Genomic DNA, 14,623 nt, shown 5'->3' on the forward strand with positions numbered 1-14,623 from the left:
TTAGGAGTTAAAATCGTTCAGGGAGCATGGGAGCTTCCAGGCTGGGCTGTAAACCACAGTTTAGAAATTGTCAGCTAGAAAGGGAAAGTCAGAGTTTTCATGGAAGACAAACATCAGCCACAAACACTCATGGCAGTTAAACCATGGTGTTACTAATCAAAGTGTTGCTAATAAAAGACAGAAAAGACTGAGGGAACCCCCCCACACACACAAAACAACAGCTAGAGCCACCCTGCATCTAGAACAAAGATGAAAAGCAGATGCTATGTTATTCAAGGATGAAATTGAATCTATGTTCAGAGATGCTAATCTATGGAAAATTTTAAGAAGGGACAGCGCCAAGTGACAGCTCATTGTGATATTTAGCCAATGAAGTCCAAATTCGGTGACTGTGCAGTTCACATCCTGAATGAGACATTTTTAGGAATAAAACATGGTAATGCAAGAATTCTGGGATAGCCCCTGGACATTTAAGACGTGAAAGCAGCTGTGCTGACCAAGAATAAAAACATAGTGTCACGCATACGGCCGACATTAGAGGTTGTGCGAGCCGGTTTACCAGCGCGGTGACGTCACCACCCTTCCCTGTGAATAGCAGGGAACTCAGCCGCCAGGCTGATGGGAGAATTCCCTTTAGCTCAAATGGCTGGGTCCCTGTTGAGTGATGCCGGAGGCCCGGGTTTGAGTCCCCAGCGGTTGGGGGCCGACCTGAGGCGGCAGCGGCGAGGGCGCATACCCACGTGAACCCAAGAGTGCTACAATATGTTGAAATAAACCTTAAATCTGTGATTTCTTGTTCATGGTATGAGCAAACACACTCACAGATATGACTTGCAAATTATTCTAATTTAAGCCATATCCACCTGAACCACACAAATTGGTGTGAGACCAGCTATATTTAAAAATTATGGAAGGACTGTTGGCGATGAGGATTGACAGCATTTCCGTATTCTGCAAAACATATCGGCTTTCTCTAGACCTCAGGATCATGGACATTCAAAGCGTGAGATCAATGGACACAGCTGCAGAATCTCTGTAATCACATGGACAGCAGAGATCTGAGAGTGCAAAGTATCAGAAAGTCATCCCTCTGAGAGGAACAAGGAGACTGGAAACTGCTAGGAACTTGGGGATCAACAAGCAGAGAGCTCTTATGTGTCATTTCAAGATAGACATTGGCTCTTATTGATAAAGCTTTGAGTTGGTGGGGAAATAAACAGCATGAATGAATTATGAAGTGCCATTCAGAAATTTCATACGTAAAAGCTTATGCAATTTAAGAAATTCACTATTGAACTTTTGCCTGCCTTCTCTTGACTTTACAAACTGTTAGACGAGCTGAAGCACATACTCCACATGTTAGAGGCACACAAAGTGTGCTTGTTAATCTGTTACTTACATGTATTTCTGGATAAATCTTTTGCGTCACCTTCCTATTTTAGATGCTGTCAAGGGAGCTATATCTGCGGAGATGAAACATACAGTACACGTATTAAAACCATATAACTCCCAAAATACGTCTGCCGTAAGCTGGCAGGATAAGAAGATAAGTGCCAGGTCAATGGTTTAAGTTCATTTTATTATTTTGTCAGATCTTCCTGTGCAGCGGATTTCACAAGGGCAATGCCATCAAACAGCATTTATGGTCTCCTCATCAAAGTGCAGGCATCTCGCACTTTATCTTCAGATGCATCCCCAATCTATCTGGCCTGTAATAATGCAGGTTGTGCAATAACACTGTTTGAATGAGGGCGATTCAATGATTCTGTTTACCTCTTTAGACATAAAGCCTAGCTCAAGTCCTTGATCAATGACCTAAATCAATGCACTTTTAAAAACACGAAAGAAATCAAGAAAAATCTGTCGCTGTGCACATTACGTGACGGCCAAAAACTCCCCAAACTCAATGTGCTTTCTAGTTTTATTCTCAACGATTTACAGGACCATTGATTTGTGACTTCCTCGGCAAACTTGAGGAAAGGGGTGATCACAACATTCATCCATCCTGGTTAGGGATAAGCAGCCCTTCCAAAGACTGTTTTGGAAGTATAGTGTGCATGGCATGACTACCAGTCCAACACAGGGTGAGCATGCAGCCAAATGAAAGCCATCAGTTCAGGTAGCCAGCATGTAATCAGAAGGTGGGAGGAAACCGCAGTACATGGAAAAAATGAATGTGATTGGACAACACGTCCAAGGCACTGAAGCAGATGGGCCTTGATTTTGAGGATTATAACCAGTAAATAATGAACATTTTCTATTTCTCCAGCCAGGATTTATGCACCCCGCTCTAGAGCAGAAGTGAGGCAACAGCACTACCTGCCACGGCTGAAGACAAGGAGCAACTTGATATAGAAAGGATTTATTTGTCTTTTGGACACAGTCTCGATGCGTTTGATTTCTAAGGTAGAAATCGATATTAGGGCACGTTTTGCAACTGGATACATTCTCCAGCTTTCCTCGTGTGAAGGAAACATTCGTGGTTTGGTTTGTGACACCCCCCAGATAAGCCCTCATTAATAGTAAGCTCACTTTAACAAATGGCAGCACTGAAGAAATCCCCCAACCCAGTCCAAAGCATTCATCACCCTTTCATGTCCGTCAGCAGACAGGCATCTTGTATTATTCATGAGTGAAGGCCATTAGTACAGCTTCATCTGTCCTGTCCTAAAAATGGCATCCCGCGCTTGGTGTTGCTATAACTCAACAGTACAGAGACAGCGCAGAGCACAGCCTCCCGACAGCTCCTCTTCATCCTGTCATCTTATCACCTGCATCTGCTCAAGGTGACACATTGAGATGCGGCCATTTTTCATTCTGGAATCCCGCACACATTTATGGCCTTTTTCTTGTTTTATCTTCCTTCAGACTTCCTGTACACAGATAAGCAAAGGGAACAGCAGTTCCTGTAAATTCCATCGCACTTAATATTACCTGACACTTAAAACACTTTGTCTTCTGTTGCTAGGGAATAGGACAGAAAGAAAATGGGATGTTCGAAAGGAATCAAACGCAGATTGCCTCTTAGAACCACAGCTGATACCTATGTCCTGAACCTAAATGTTCTGAATAAACGTGATCACCGATATGTACATTGTTTTGGAAGCATTCGGCTAATTCAGGTCTGTACCTGTTCTTTGTTAGATCTATTAATGGGAAGAATATTAAATATCCTAAGATATAGCTATTTTCAGACAAGGACCTTAAATATGCTATTTTTCTCATGTACAGTAAGTGAAAGCCCCCTGTTTATATTTAGTAGGGTTTTCGCACTGATCTAAAATCATTCATATGTGTAAAGTGTAAAGTTTGTTTTACAAGTACATAGACTAGAGGTAATTTCCCACTTGTTTTTCCGAAACAAATATGTATGAGACAAACACTAACACTGGCAAAAAAAACAACTTACAAATAATACACTTATAAACAGATAAAGACTATTCAAATCATTTAGAAAAACCTGTAGTCAATTAGACAACCAAAAACGCTACAATAAATGTTAGAAGTTGCATAGTAAATTTCAGATAAATGCCGTTTGTAGATGGACAAGAAACACACCACATCTTCCTTGGAATAGTAAAATAATGAAAACGATTTTTTTTTAAATTTAGAAATCATTAAACCTTTATTTACAATTTTAAAGTTCAATTTAGTTAACAAATATATATATGTATAATATATACATATTCGTATACACATAAGGGAACCAGGTTATTTTACAACAATCTTACACAAGTTCATTAGTAACCGAGTCATATCAAACAGCAGATGAGAGCCTACATATTTACACCCTGTAGACAAATCATTAAGTCTTCATTTAATTTGTTTCGCTCACAGTACATTATTGTCATTTAAATAGTCACAAACTCTGAATTGCAATTGCCCTACATTAAGAATTTAAAAAAATGAACTGATTAGCATTTGTGCCTAGCACCACATTCTTTTGTAAAACCAGCCTTTGACTGCAGTTTATCCTAGGATGCCCTGTCTTACTAGGTGCCTCTAGTACTCTCACACCATTTATGGCTTCGGTTTAACCCTTATGCAAAAACACTAGCATCACTCTTCTTTGACCTAGCAGTTGTGGTCAGTATCAGATACTGACCACCGAACTTGCATAATAAGGTGTTGCAAACAGTACAGAATGAATTATTCACGTCAGCTCTCAAAGGTATCACCCTATTCGTGTTTACACAGGGACTGTACCATCAATACAAAACAGGATAGCCCCGCAAGAACAGGGGTGACCCAGATGAGTCTTTAGCCACACTGCATTCACAAAACACCAATGAAGGGATGAGTGTGGGTCAAGATGCAGCTTTTAGTGACCATTTAAAAATACTTTAACCGTGGTGCAACGGAGCAGGTATAAATCACTCCCATGACATTTCAAAGAGGGAAGACGTACTCCTCATGTCACACAGCATGAACACCGGGGACAGATTCAGAGACTGGTATCTAGGAACACCTTTGTATCAATAAACGTATGGTTTTACAACTCGGCTTCATTTACCATGGATGCTCTTCTTTCTCTGATAGTGTGGATTACCAACACAGAACCTAAAACAACGTCAAGATGCCAAACAATGGAGATGTTTTTTGTCTCCCTTCATCGTTAAGGACACTTTTAAAAAATACATTGACAAGCCACGGCTAGCAATGGGAGCAGTGATCAGTCATTATTAACTGGTTAGAATCTAATTAGATACTGAATCACTGATACAAACAGCCAGACAGTTGCTAAACTGCAATAAGAAACTCCTGTGGCAAGATGGAAATTGCTACACACAGCTGTCCCAGTCATATACAACAATATAAGCTGGACTTTCATAGGACTATGACAGCCCTTGAACTATCATTGCACCATCATTGGCAACATTTCAAAGTAAACAGCTACACATTTTCTTTCCACTACATAACTGTGGATCTAATCGATAGCCAGATGGACTGTCCCAGATTAAGAGCTTTTGTAGTACAACCTAGCCACTGAAAGTATGTGTATTTCCATTTATCTGACTATTTCTTTAAAGATGGAGGACCTAGGAATTCGAAAGTACCGTACCATTGTTGAGAAATCAGCTTTGAGAACAAAAAATGATAAAAGGCAGGAGGCAAAAGGTAAAAGAGAAAAACAAAAGACTGGATGCAATCAGTGACCTGTCATCTTAACATCTTAGGATTGCTACTGTGCAGAGTACTGATAACAGAATGCACCACAGCATCTTGTAACCTGAGTTCACTCATGTTTCATTTTTAAGCATTACACCTCTGTTTCTTTGCAAGGAAACCCAAGCAGTAACCTTGCTGCATCGCCTTCGGTAAATTAATCTGTTTGGTGGGAGTTAAATAAGGCTGAATTTAGAATAACCTGAATGGAAATGAAACATGATGCCTGGATGGTAAATGTTAATGTAGCCCATTAGAATAAAACTGAGGATTTCTACAAAAGCGTCAACACCTACATAACCTATGAGGCACTTAAAACAGAATCAAGTAACAGAAAAGGCAACTCTCGCTACTGAAAATCCAGCTTTGCAGTGCTTATCTTGGTTGGAAAGCCCTCATTTTATATATCGAATAAAAAAGATGATGTTTGTTGCACAAGCAAGACTGGTCTGCAGCACAGTGTCAAGTATCCAGGATGGGATTGGTACAGATCTATATTTTCAGTCCAGTGCTTATTTAAAGATAGGTCACCAGAAACAAAATCGCATTGCATCTTACTGCGTTTTAGAAAAAAAAAACAGTTTTTTTGACTGTATTTTCGTGTTTTTTGGGAACAAAGGATTAATGTTTTGTCCTGAAATATAACCATTCCACCTTGTAGAATTGACCTTGATGTATTACTAGGTCATTCTTCTGTGCTTGAACTTTAAATTCAGTTCTGCATTAGTGTACTAACCATTTAAATCTAAATCTTCCTAATACTCGCATTTAAAAACTCTTTTATGATGCAAGTGAACGCGGTCTTGCTCATTTCTGGGTTTCAAAAAAAAAATCCCCAAGGAATTTTAAAACGTGTCAATTTATTTTAGCCTTGCACATTACTCTAAAAAGACTTACCTCCTAACATTGAATTATGTGTTCTACTTAATAAATTAAGACAATGATTAAGGATACAACGTTACAAAAAACTTCTCTTTTCTACTATAAATGTTTATTTATATTTCTTATAGTTTTTTTTTCCCCCGTGCAGAATCCACTGGCCCCTGTGCAAAACCTTAACTGCCGGTGTCTGGGGCCTATCTTCGTTGTCCAGCTTAAGATCCAAATCTCAGATGCAACTGAAACAATCCACAGGTGCTTGACCATTTTTCTGCTTTACTCCCATAGACTGCATGTCTCATGAGTGCCTTGTACAAATCAAAAAGTCAAGAGACCATAGATGGGAAAATGAGCTGATGGTAAGAGCTTTGCCCTCTCTCCTCCTTATCTGGGTCTGAAAACCACCTGACACTTTCTGAATGCCAACATTGCCAATTGCTACATTTTGTGACACGCTTAAGGCAGATGAAATCTTGTGGGTACAGCAGGAAAAATGTGACGGCAGATGGGTTTCTGGGATCTTTCATTAATGAGCAAAGTTCTGCATCAAGGATGCACATAAAGTGAGTCCACTTATTCAAGTAATGCAGACTGAAATGCCTTACCAGTATATGGTAGAAAGCTGGCAAAAAAATAATTCACAAGCATGAATTTGCACAGATCCAAGGGGAAGAGAAGATATACAGAATTGTCTTTTTATAATAATCTTTAAGAACACGAATAAATATTGCTGAGGATAAATTCCATCATTTTTGATGATGTGAAGAATAAAGTCTGTGACAGGTCTGAGGTTCCACTGGTTGGCAAAGGTGGCATCATATGTCCAGGCAAAGGAACTAGATCTGAACAGGTGAGCTCAAAAAGGATGGCTAAAGGCATGAGGCTTTAATTGGCACGTTGGGTTCAGGTAAGGAGGTGACAAAAGTTGAAAAGTGAAGGGTAACAGGCAACTTGGACCTGTAAGGTAGAAGAGGAGTTCATGACAGGACTTCCTCGGCCTTCCTGTCCTGTAACTGGTTCAGGACATCAATTGTGTCTTTAAGTAAGGCATCAAAGATCCCATCAGCAAGCTGCATCTTCACAAAGAGCTCATCTTCATCATAATTAACCCACTGCGATTCCTCCTCATGCAGCTCCTGGACCTGTTGGCAAACAGAAAGGTACAGAATGAATGTCATTTGAGAGCTAGACACAATTCAGCTATATACACACTTCAAGGTGCTGAAGAATTGGCAAGAACTAACCACAGGGGACTAGCAACAAAACAACAGCATTTTTATCATCATTGTGATGTACTATTTCCGTTGACTACTAACGAAGTTCGAAAACGCAACATTATTTCAAGTAGGTAGCTCCATCAGCATACGCAGACTCTAAGGAACAAGTAACGGTTCATTCCATGCTGAAAAAAGACAAGAAACACAACGTTTCGGCTGTAGAGCCTTCCTCTCGAGCCGAAACGTTGCGTTTCTTTTCTTCTCTTTCCAGCATGGAATACACAGATTATTTGGTTACTGCGGATGAGAGGTAGGTATAATGAGAGGTAGCTTTAAATTAATTTTGAACAAATGGCCCACTCAAAGCTCCTATAAATGCAGGTGATTTCCCCTCTCATAAAGGATTTGATTGCCATTTATGTTACAAGCATAAAGATGCCCGACTTTATTTTTAATTTCCTCTCACAAAAACAAGGAATGAACAGAACCTGGGCACAATACTTACCAAGATGTGATCCACTCTGTCACGCTTTTTCCTTCCAAATTTGAGCATTTTCTGCCAGTCTGTTTTCTGATTCTGGTCTTTCTTCAGGCCAAACAACTTCAATACCTCTGCAGTAATAAAAGCCTAAGAGTGGAATAAAACAAATACAGTTAAGACCTGAGTCATCTTCAAATAACGCATACAGTCTACAGCACAAAAAAACCCAATCACCACTCATGAAAAGAAGCATAGCAAGGAAGAGGAAGGTACAATCCATCTATTTTTTTTTTGGTCCGTGTTTTTTTCCCCAACTACTGCTAAGATCACAAAAGTGAATTTGAATAAAAAATGTAGACATGGGTCACTTTTGAAGAGAAGCCTGTATATAAAACATATCTTACGACTGCTGAAAGAGAAACATTCCAACATTGATGTCAGTAGGTATTTTATAAAAAAAATTGGCTGCTTAATTTTTTTCTTGTAATTCAAATATTGCTGACATTTTCTGAAGTTCTATATAGTCCACAAGTGAGGTACGACTACTGCAAAAGGAATGAATGTAATAATCTGATATTAACAGATATGAAATGGAAAAGTTTAAAATGTTTAAATAGGCAGCGTTCAATGAACGGCAGAGCGTGTCTATAGCTCTAGTAGGCTGGGTTGTGTTTGTGAAGCAAGCAACTTGCACTGTTTACTTTTTGGTTTGTCCTGCACAGCCCAGCTTAATCAAGTCTTTGCCCACTGGCCTGATGTTAAACACACAATGATGCTTAAAGTACACATTGATCCCTTGTTGCCGACTCTGTAAACATTAGAGTTCAACATTTTTCCAGGATGGTGTGGTTCAAAGGCTGCAAGGTTTTGCCATCCATGTGGCAAAGGAGATAAGGACTAACAATCGCATTGCTTAAAGAACTCAGGTCCATTATTTGTCTAGCATTGTGGCCGCAGGAAAGGCTTTAGAAAATCTTACATTAAGGTCTGAGCTAGGACAGTCAAGCAGAAAACAGAAACTTTTAGAATTTGCCTCACCTTCACTTCCGAGATGTTATTGGGATTTTTCACTCTCCTGAAGTAAGAAGAGTTCAAGCGGCGAGGTTTCCTCCACTGGGGCTGGTTGACGTTGGGGTCTTCAGCAAAGATCTCCTGGAAGATCTCCTTCGTCAAGTCGAACACAGACTGATGAAAACAATGACAGAAACAATCAAGAGCACATCCACTATAACGTAGACTGGACTGGATAGACTTGCTCTGCATTATCATAAAAAGCTGTGTAGATATAAACTGTATGCAACAAAGTACAGAGTACTAAATGGCAGTACCCTGCCTAGTACTCCACTTGCAGTTGCTTGCACAGAAAGCTGATTTTTACACCATACATGGGGTGAGATCAGTGGAAAAACTATTTTAAAATATGTACATCATATAATACATGGGCCAGAATTTGAAAGCGCTCCCTTTTTAGACGGCACAAAAAGTTGATTTAAATGGTCCCTCATTTATTAAAAACCCATTATGCTAGCTAACACTTTGCAACAATCCTACCAAATGTAGAACTTTAACTTTCCACTCCTGAGAGCACTGCAAATGAGTGGAACCCCCCCCCCATATGGAAAATAAAAGGGGAATCGTTGGGAAACTGTTAGAGAGGAGTCAGTGTGAATAAAGAAAGGAAAGGCAAACAAATCTGTTGAACCTTAAGAGTTTAATGCAGCTGGAGGAGGCCTAACATCACTCATATTTCGGGGGGGAAGGGTCAGAGACATACCCGTTTGTAGCTGTGCCTGCTGATGCTTTCGATGTCCTGTCCCTTGGTGTCGTTACCCAAATAGTGGGCGGGGGCAGAGACATTCTGGACGCTGTGCCCGAGCTCCTGGAACTTCCACAGCTCATCAGTCGCCATGTGCACCAGCCTCTCAACCTGTGGCGCGACGTGCGGCACCACCATGAGGGGCTCCTCCCGGGGCTTGGCCGGAGACGGGGGCTCTGGGCGTGAGGCGGCTGCGGCCTGCTCCGCGGGGGCGCCTTGCTGCTGCTGTTTCTGCTGCTCCTTGCGGGAGCTCAGGCCGAAGTCCTCGTCGAACCAGTCCTGCTCGTCTCTTCCCAGCACGTCCAGCAGCTCGCGGCTCAGCTCCAGCTCTGCCAGTCGTTTGGCCAACTCTTCCTGGCCACTGGCTCCAAACACCGGACTCTCCTGGCCGGCAAAAGCACGGAAAACAAGTTTCAGGGATCGTCAACAAACAACTGTGATGCACTTATACTGATACAACTTATTGAAACAAAGATATTAATTTTTAGCAATATGTGAAAAGAAAACATCTATCCATAAAGATATATAAGGAAATATTTGTTATTTTTTGTGTTGACTACAAAAGAGTAATAAGTAATTACTTTAAGTGCTTAAAGCTAGCTAGGATATATGGTGCATTGACACATGCACAATATGAGGTGATTCACTTTTCTTTGGAATGAAAACCCACTTCTGAAGTCCATTTTTGCAAAACATTTAGGTACACTACAAAAACCATGCAGCTTACCAAATGTTCACCACAATGAGAATATGTTCCCCAGAGAGTGGAAACCAGCTTTCATTTTGTAGTGAAGATTATTTGAAGCATCATCATTAAATTTAGATTTGACAAAATAAAGACCTACTGCTGGAGGATTTGCACATTCAACATTTACTGTCTGGTCCAAAGTTAAACAATGTCTTGCTTTCTGCTGCAAAGTGAAGGTATTCTGCTTTTCAAATTGAATTAGTGTAACTATTCTTAAAAGCATGAAATGTTGTAATATTCTAAAAACATTGAATGATTACATTTTTTGAGTTTGATAGAACTGGGATTAACTATCTATTAATTATCTATAATCAACTTATACAGAAAGGGTATCTGCCAGCTGAGACAGCAACAACAGACTGCACTGAAAGTTTCACCTATTTTTTATGTCTATATTTACATAAACCTGTAGGGAAAAGAATCAATACTGAATAAACAAGTCTTTGGACTCTGTTAAAATGCTTTTCGTTTTAGACAGATGTCAGTATTGACAAACAGTTTCAGAATATGGATGATATAAAACTACCAAGCAGGTTTATCAGTTCCAATGTATAATCATTTACCGGATTGGTATTTAGTTTGTACAGGGAAAAATACACAGCTGTTTACAGTTGGCAAATTTTATCTAGGCTTCAACCTTTACCGACAAGAATAGAAAAAAAACATTATCTTCCTCTGGACTGAGTCTGAAGAACAGCACGAGCAACTATATTCATTTTTATTGAAATGACAGTAAAACCAGTCTCTTCACATTTAAGCCTGTATTTAAGCTCTATTTCTGATCTTAGCAAATATGCTCTGACAAATATCCTAACTTTCTATGTTCAAATTTGGTGAAGTAATAGATAAAATTGATTAATAGGGGTTCTTTAAAGCTCTTAAAGAGACTGCCATGAAGAATAATAGGGATTGACCGAATCTATAAAGGAAGGAGAGAGAGATTTGCATCTTGCCCACGGCAAGACACATATTAGTTTGCAGATACGATATGTATAGAATGGACATCAACTCACCGGTCTAGGACAGAGCTCTGGGGAGGAAGCTCCATCCCCCTCCTCATCCAGAAATTCAGAGGCGCCGTCTTTCAGCACCTCAGAAGGTAATGTTTGCTGTGGAGGATCTCGTGGGGAAGGTTCCTCTTCAAAGTCATCCAACACTTTCTGATTTGCCAAAGCAATCTTTTCATTTCGAGCTTTCTTAATTTGTTGTATCTGCTTAACAGCATCTCTCATAAAATTGTTGAGAACCCTATCGGCAAATGTGCTAGCTTGCTGCTCTCTTTTCTTGGGCGTCTCTTCTGCCTGAACCTCAGGGGTCACATCAGGCTCGAGGGGCTTCAGCTGAACCTCCAAATGGTCCTTCTCCCGAGCCAGAAGGTCAAGCAGAGGAGTAGATGACTTCTCCTGCTCCTGTTGGTTTGAAGCTTCCTTACTAAATCTGTTAACCTCTGAATTCAAGAGATTGCACTCTTCCACCGATGAAGTTTTCATGTCCAAATCAAATTTGTGTCTTCCATTCAGAATTAGATGCTTGTCTTCAGTTAATTCCTTATCAGATTCTAATTCAAGGTCATTCAGTTTAATACCCTTTTCAGCTGATGTATGGAGAGCAGGGGGTTCTTCTGGACTGTCAATGGTAGGTGTGCTGTCTCTCAAATTACCTTTAGGCTCAGTTTGCTCTTGCTTGTGGTCATGTCTGTTTTGCTCATTCTCTGCATCTTTCTTCCCATCTTTTCCTTTATAACTGCCATCACACTGGTCATCAAGAAATGAATCTTCATCTTCTGTGGTGTCCACGTACATCTCAAATGTATCTGGTAGCCGGGTAATTTTGTCAGGCGGAGCAAAGATGCCATGCCCTTCTTTGCACTTGAAGTAAACAACCCCATCATATGTTCCGTTGTTACTTCCCTCTGACTTGTCCAGCTCCACTCCAGCCCAAAAGCCATTGGCAAAGATGGTTTTGCCTTTGAAACGAAGCGTGCCAGGTTGCACACTGCTTACCAAAACCCTGTCCCCAAGGTTGAAATCAGACATTAGATCCAAGTCTGAGGTAGTTGGGGAATGAGGTCTGGAATTGGGTGATGATGGTATTGGGCTAAGGACCTCATTTTGTTCCCTGTTGCTACTCTCCTTGCCTTTTAAATCATCAGCCTGAGATGTCAGCTCCAGGAGTCTTCCTGAGTGGAAGCTGCCACTAGAGGAACTGGATTTTTCACTCAACTCTTCGCTGACTTCTTCACTGATTGAAGCAGGAGACTTGCACTGAGATCTTTCCTCCCCTTCCTTTTCAATGGATGCTGCCTTGGATTCAAGCGAATCTTTCAGTGATGAGGATTCTGATGAAGACTCAAAATCATCCCAGTAGTTTTCTACAGGGGGGTATTCTTCATTTTCCTGTGGTATCATTTCTTTTTCTGGTGACAACGCATTAATGTCAGGAGAGTAGGAACTTTGTCTTACTGCAGAAAGCATCTCTGTTAATGGGAGGTCAATATCTTCATGCTCCTCAGCAACAATGATAGTAGGCTTTTCTGATTTTTTAGGTCCTGATGAGATGCTAGACTTATTGCCCTCATCTTCTTCACCACCATCTACAGCAGATTCTTGCTGTTCCATTTTCTCTCCAATGGAAGCATCCTTTTCAAGATCCATTCCTTTTGCTGTTGTTAGCTCATTGTGATCATGTAGTTCCTCCTTCTGAGCAGACTGATCCTGGGATTCAGTAAGCAAACCCAGATCTAATTTGAGCAGATGTTTTAAGTGCAAATCTTCAGACTGGGAGTGCAAACTTTCAGAATCTGACTCTTCATCGTTCAGCTGCTCCAGTTCTTCAACAATTTCAGATCTCTGGCTTGAAACAGCACTCTCATCTCCAGAAATCTCTTCCTGTGTGTTGGCTGCTTCATTGTGAATCCCAGTGCCTGTAGAAAGGTTTTTGAAAACAGGTTCAGGTGAAGTTAGGCTCTCAGGAACATTGGGAGTTTCTGGACTGGCCTGGATGGGAGATACAGTAATAGTAGGTTCTTCATTGAAAGGCCTCTCCTTGTTTGTAGGTACAAGCTTCTCCTTGCTTGATAGGGTGTCATCATCTACAAATTAAATTAAAAATTAGATTAAAATAATTTCAATTATATGATATGAAGCATCCTAAAAGTACTATAATGTCTTGCCGATGCCCAAGTCAATTTAGACACAGTATGTAGGTACAGTAGAACCATTTATTTCAAAATCATGCATAACTTTGGTGTAACATGACCCGAGTTAATAATGATTTAACCTTTTACAAGAAAGAAGCATATTTACACAATTGCATACTATTCCTGGTAAACAATCTGTATGAAGGAGTATCAGTATGCACTGAATCTCTCTGGTGACAGGTATTATCTTAATACTGATTAGAGGAGAGGAGCATCCATTACCAAGAAGATTGCAAGTGGCAGTCATGAGCTAAACGAGCGGCGCTACTAGGAAATCTTGGTCATGGTCAGCTAGTAACGGAGACCTTTGTTTAATTTCCAACATTAAATTTACAGAGCTCAACCTACACTATGACTGAACGCTTTTACAGGCTGAGACAACCAGAATGCCCTACAACAACTGATCTTGTCCACACAAAATCAGATTAAGTATGATTGGGTTGATCTATTGATGAAGCCATACATTACATAATTTGAAATACATGTTTGTACCCGGCATAAAGGTTTTTTAGTACAGGTCTCTTTTCCAGTATATTCAAAGTTTGACTACAAGACTGTGTGCAATAAATACTAATACTTACCATGTTTTGCAGGGGAATCTGGCAAAGGAGATTTTTCCGATTCACTACCAATCTTCCAAGTCTTGTTTGTTTCACACCTAAAATATAGGGCTGGATTATAATCTTGTTGTTCCTTAACATTTTTATGTGATTTTGTAACTTAATTCTGAAACTGAATAGAAGAGTCATTTCACCTGGACCTGTGAGCTGGAAGCTGTTTTTCTCCCACTTTAAAAACAGCCTGCAGCTCAACTTTAAACTGCTTATATATATATGTATATTAAGGTTGAAGAATAGAATAATTTGGAAACAGGGAAAGCTGAAAACAGGAAATCCAAAGTCAATTAAGCAAATTCAAACTTACTAGTTTTACTCTTACAAGCCCAGCCAATAAAGTACACCTAGGTGTATTCTACAATCCCTAGTTAATAATATGATGAAGGGACCAGAGACCAGGACCTACAGTAAGAAGCAGTCTCTGAAAGAATGCACTGACTCCTAGCAGTGGAGATGGGCTTTTCTGCACCATATATGCTGCACTGACAAATCTCTCTGAA

The 14,623-nt window shown here is 40.2% G+C and overlaps 1 protein-coding gene across 3 annotated transcripts in view; it reads right to left on the minus strand.

Moving 5' to 3' along the window:
* Positions 1–3,594: 3,594 nt before the first annotated feature.
* Positions 3,595–14,623, minus strand: part of cep350 (centrosomal protein 350) — a 65,641-nt gene continuing 54,612 nt past the window's right edge. For all 3 annotated transcript variants that reach the window (XM_088927521.1, XM_088927522.1, XM_088927523.1), the window contains 6 exons: positions 14,088–14,164; positions 11,321–13,398; positions 9,518–9,943; positions 8,782–8,928; positions 7,768–7,890; positions 3,595–7,187 (listed from right to left, as the gene is read on the minus strand). In XM_088927521.1, coding sequence (XP_088783647.1) covers positions 7,023–7,187; positions 7,768–7,890; positions 8,782–8,928; positions 9,518–9,943; positions 11,321–13,398; positions 14,088–14,164 — 3,016 coding nt within the window. In that variant the 3' untranslated portion in view covers positions 3,595–7,022. The remainder of the gene's footprint in view (positions 7,188–7,767; positions 7,891–8,781; positions 8,929–9,517; positions 9,944–11,320; positions 13,399–14,087; positions 14,165–14,623) is intronic.

The sequence above is a fragment of the Atractosteus spatula genome, chromosome 11, assembly GCF_055471065.1.
Source record: "Atractosteus spatula isolate fAtrSpa1 chromosome 11, fAtrSpa1.hap1, whole genome shotgun sequence".
NCBI lineage: Eukaryota > Metazoa > Chordata > Actinopteri > Semionotiformes > Lepisosteidae > Atractosteus > Atractosteus spatula.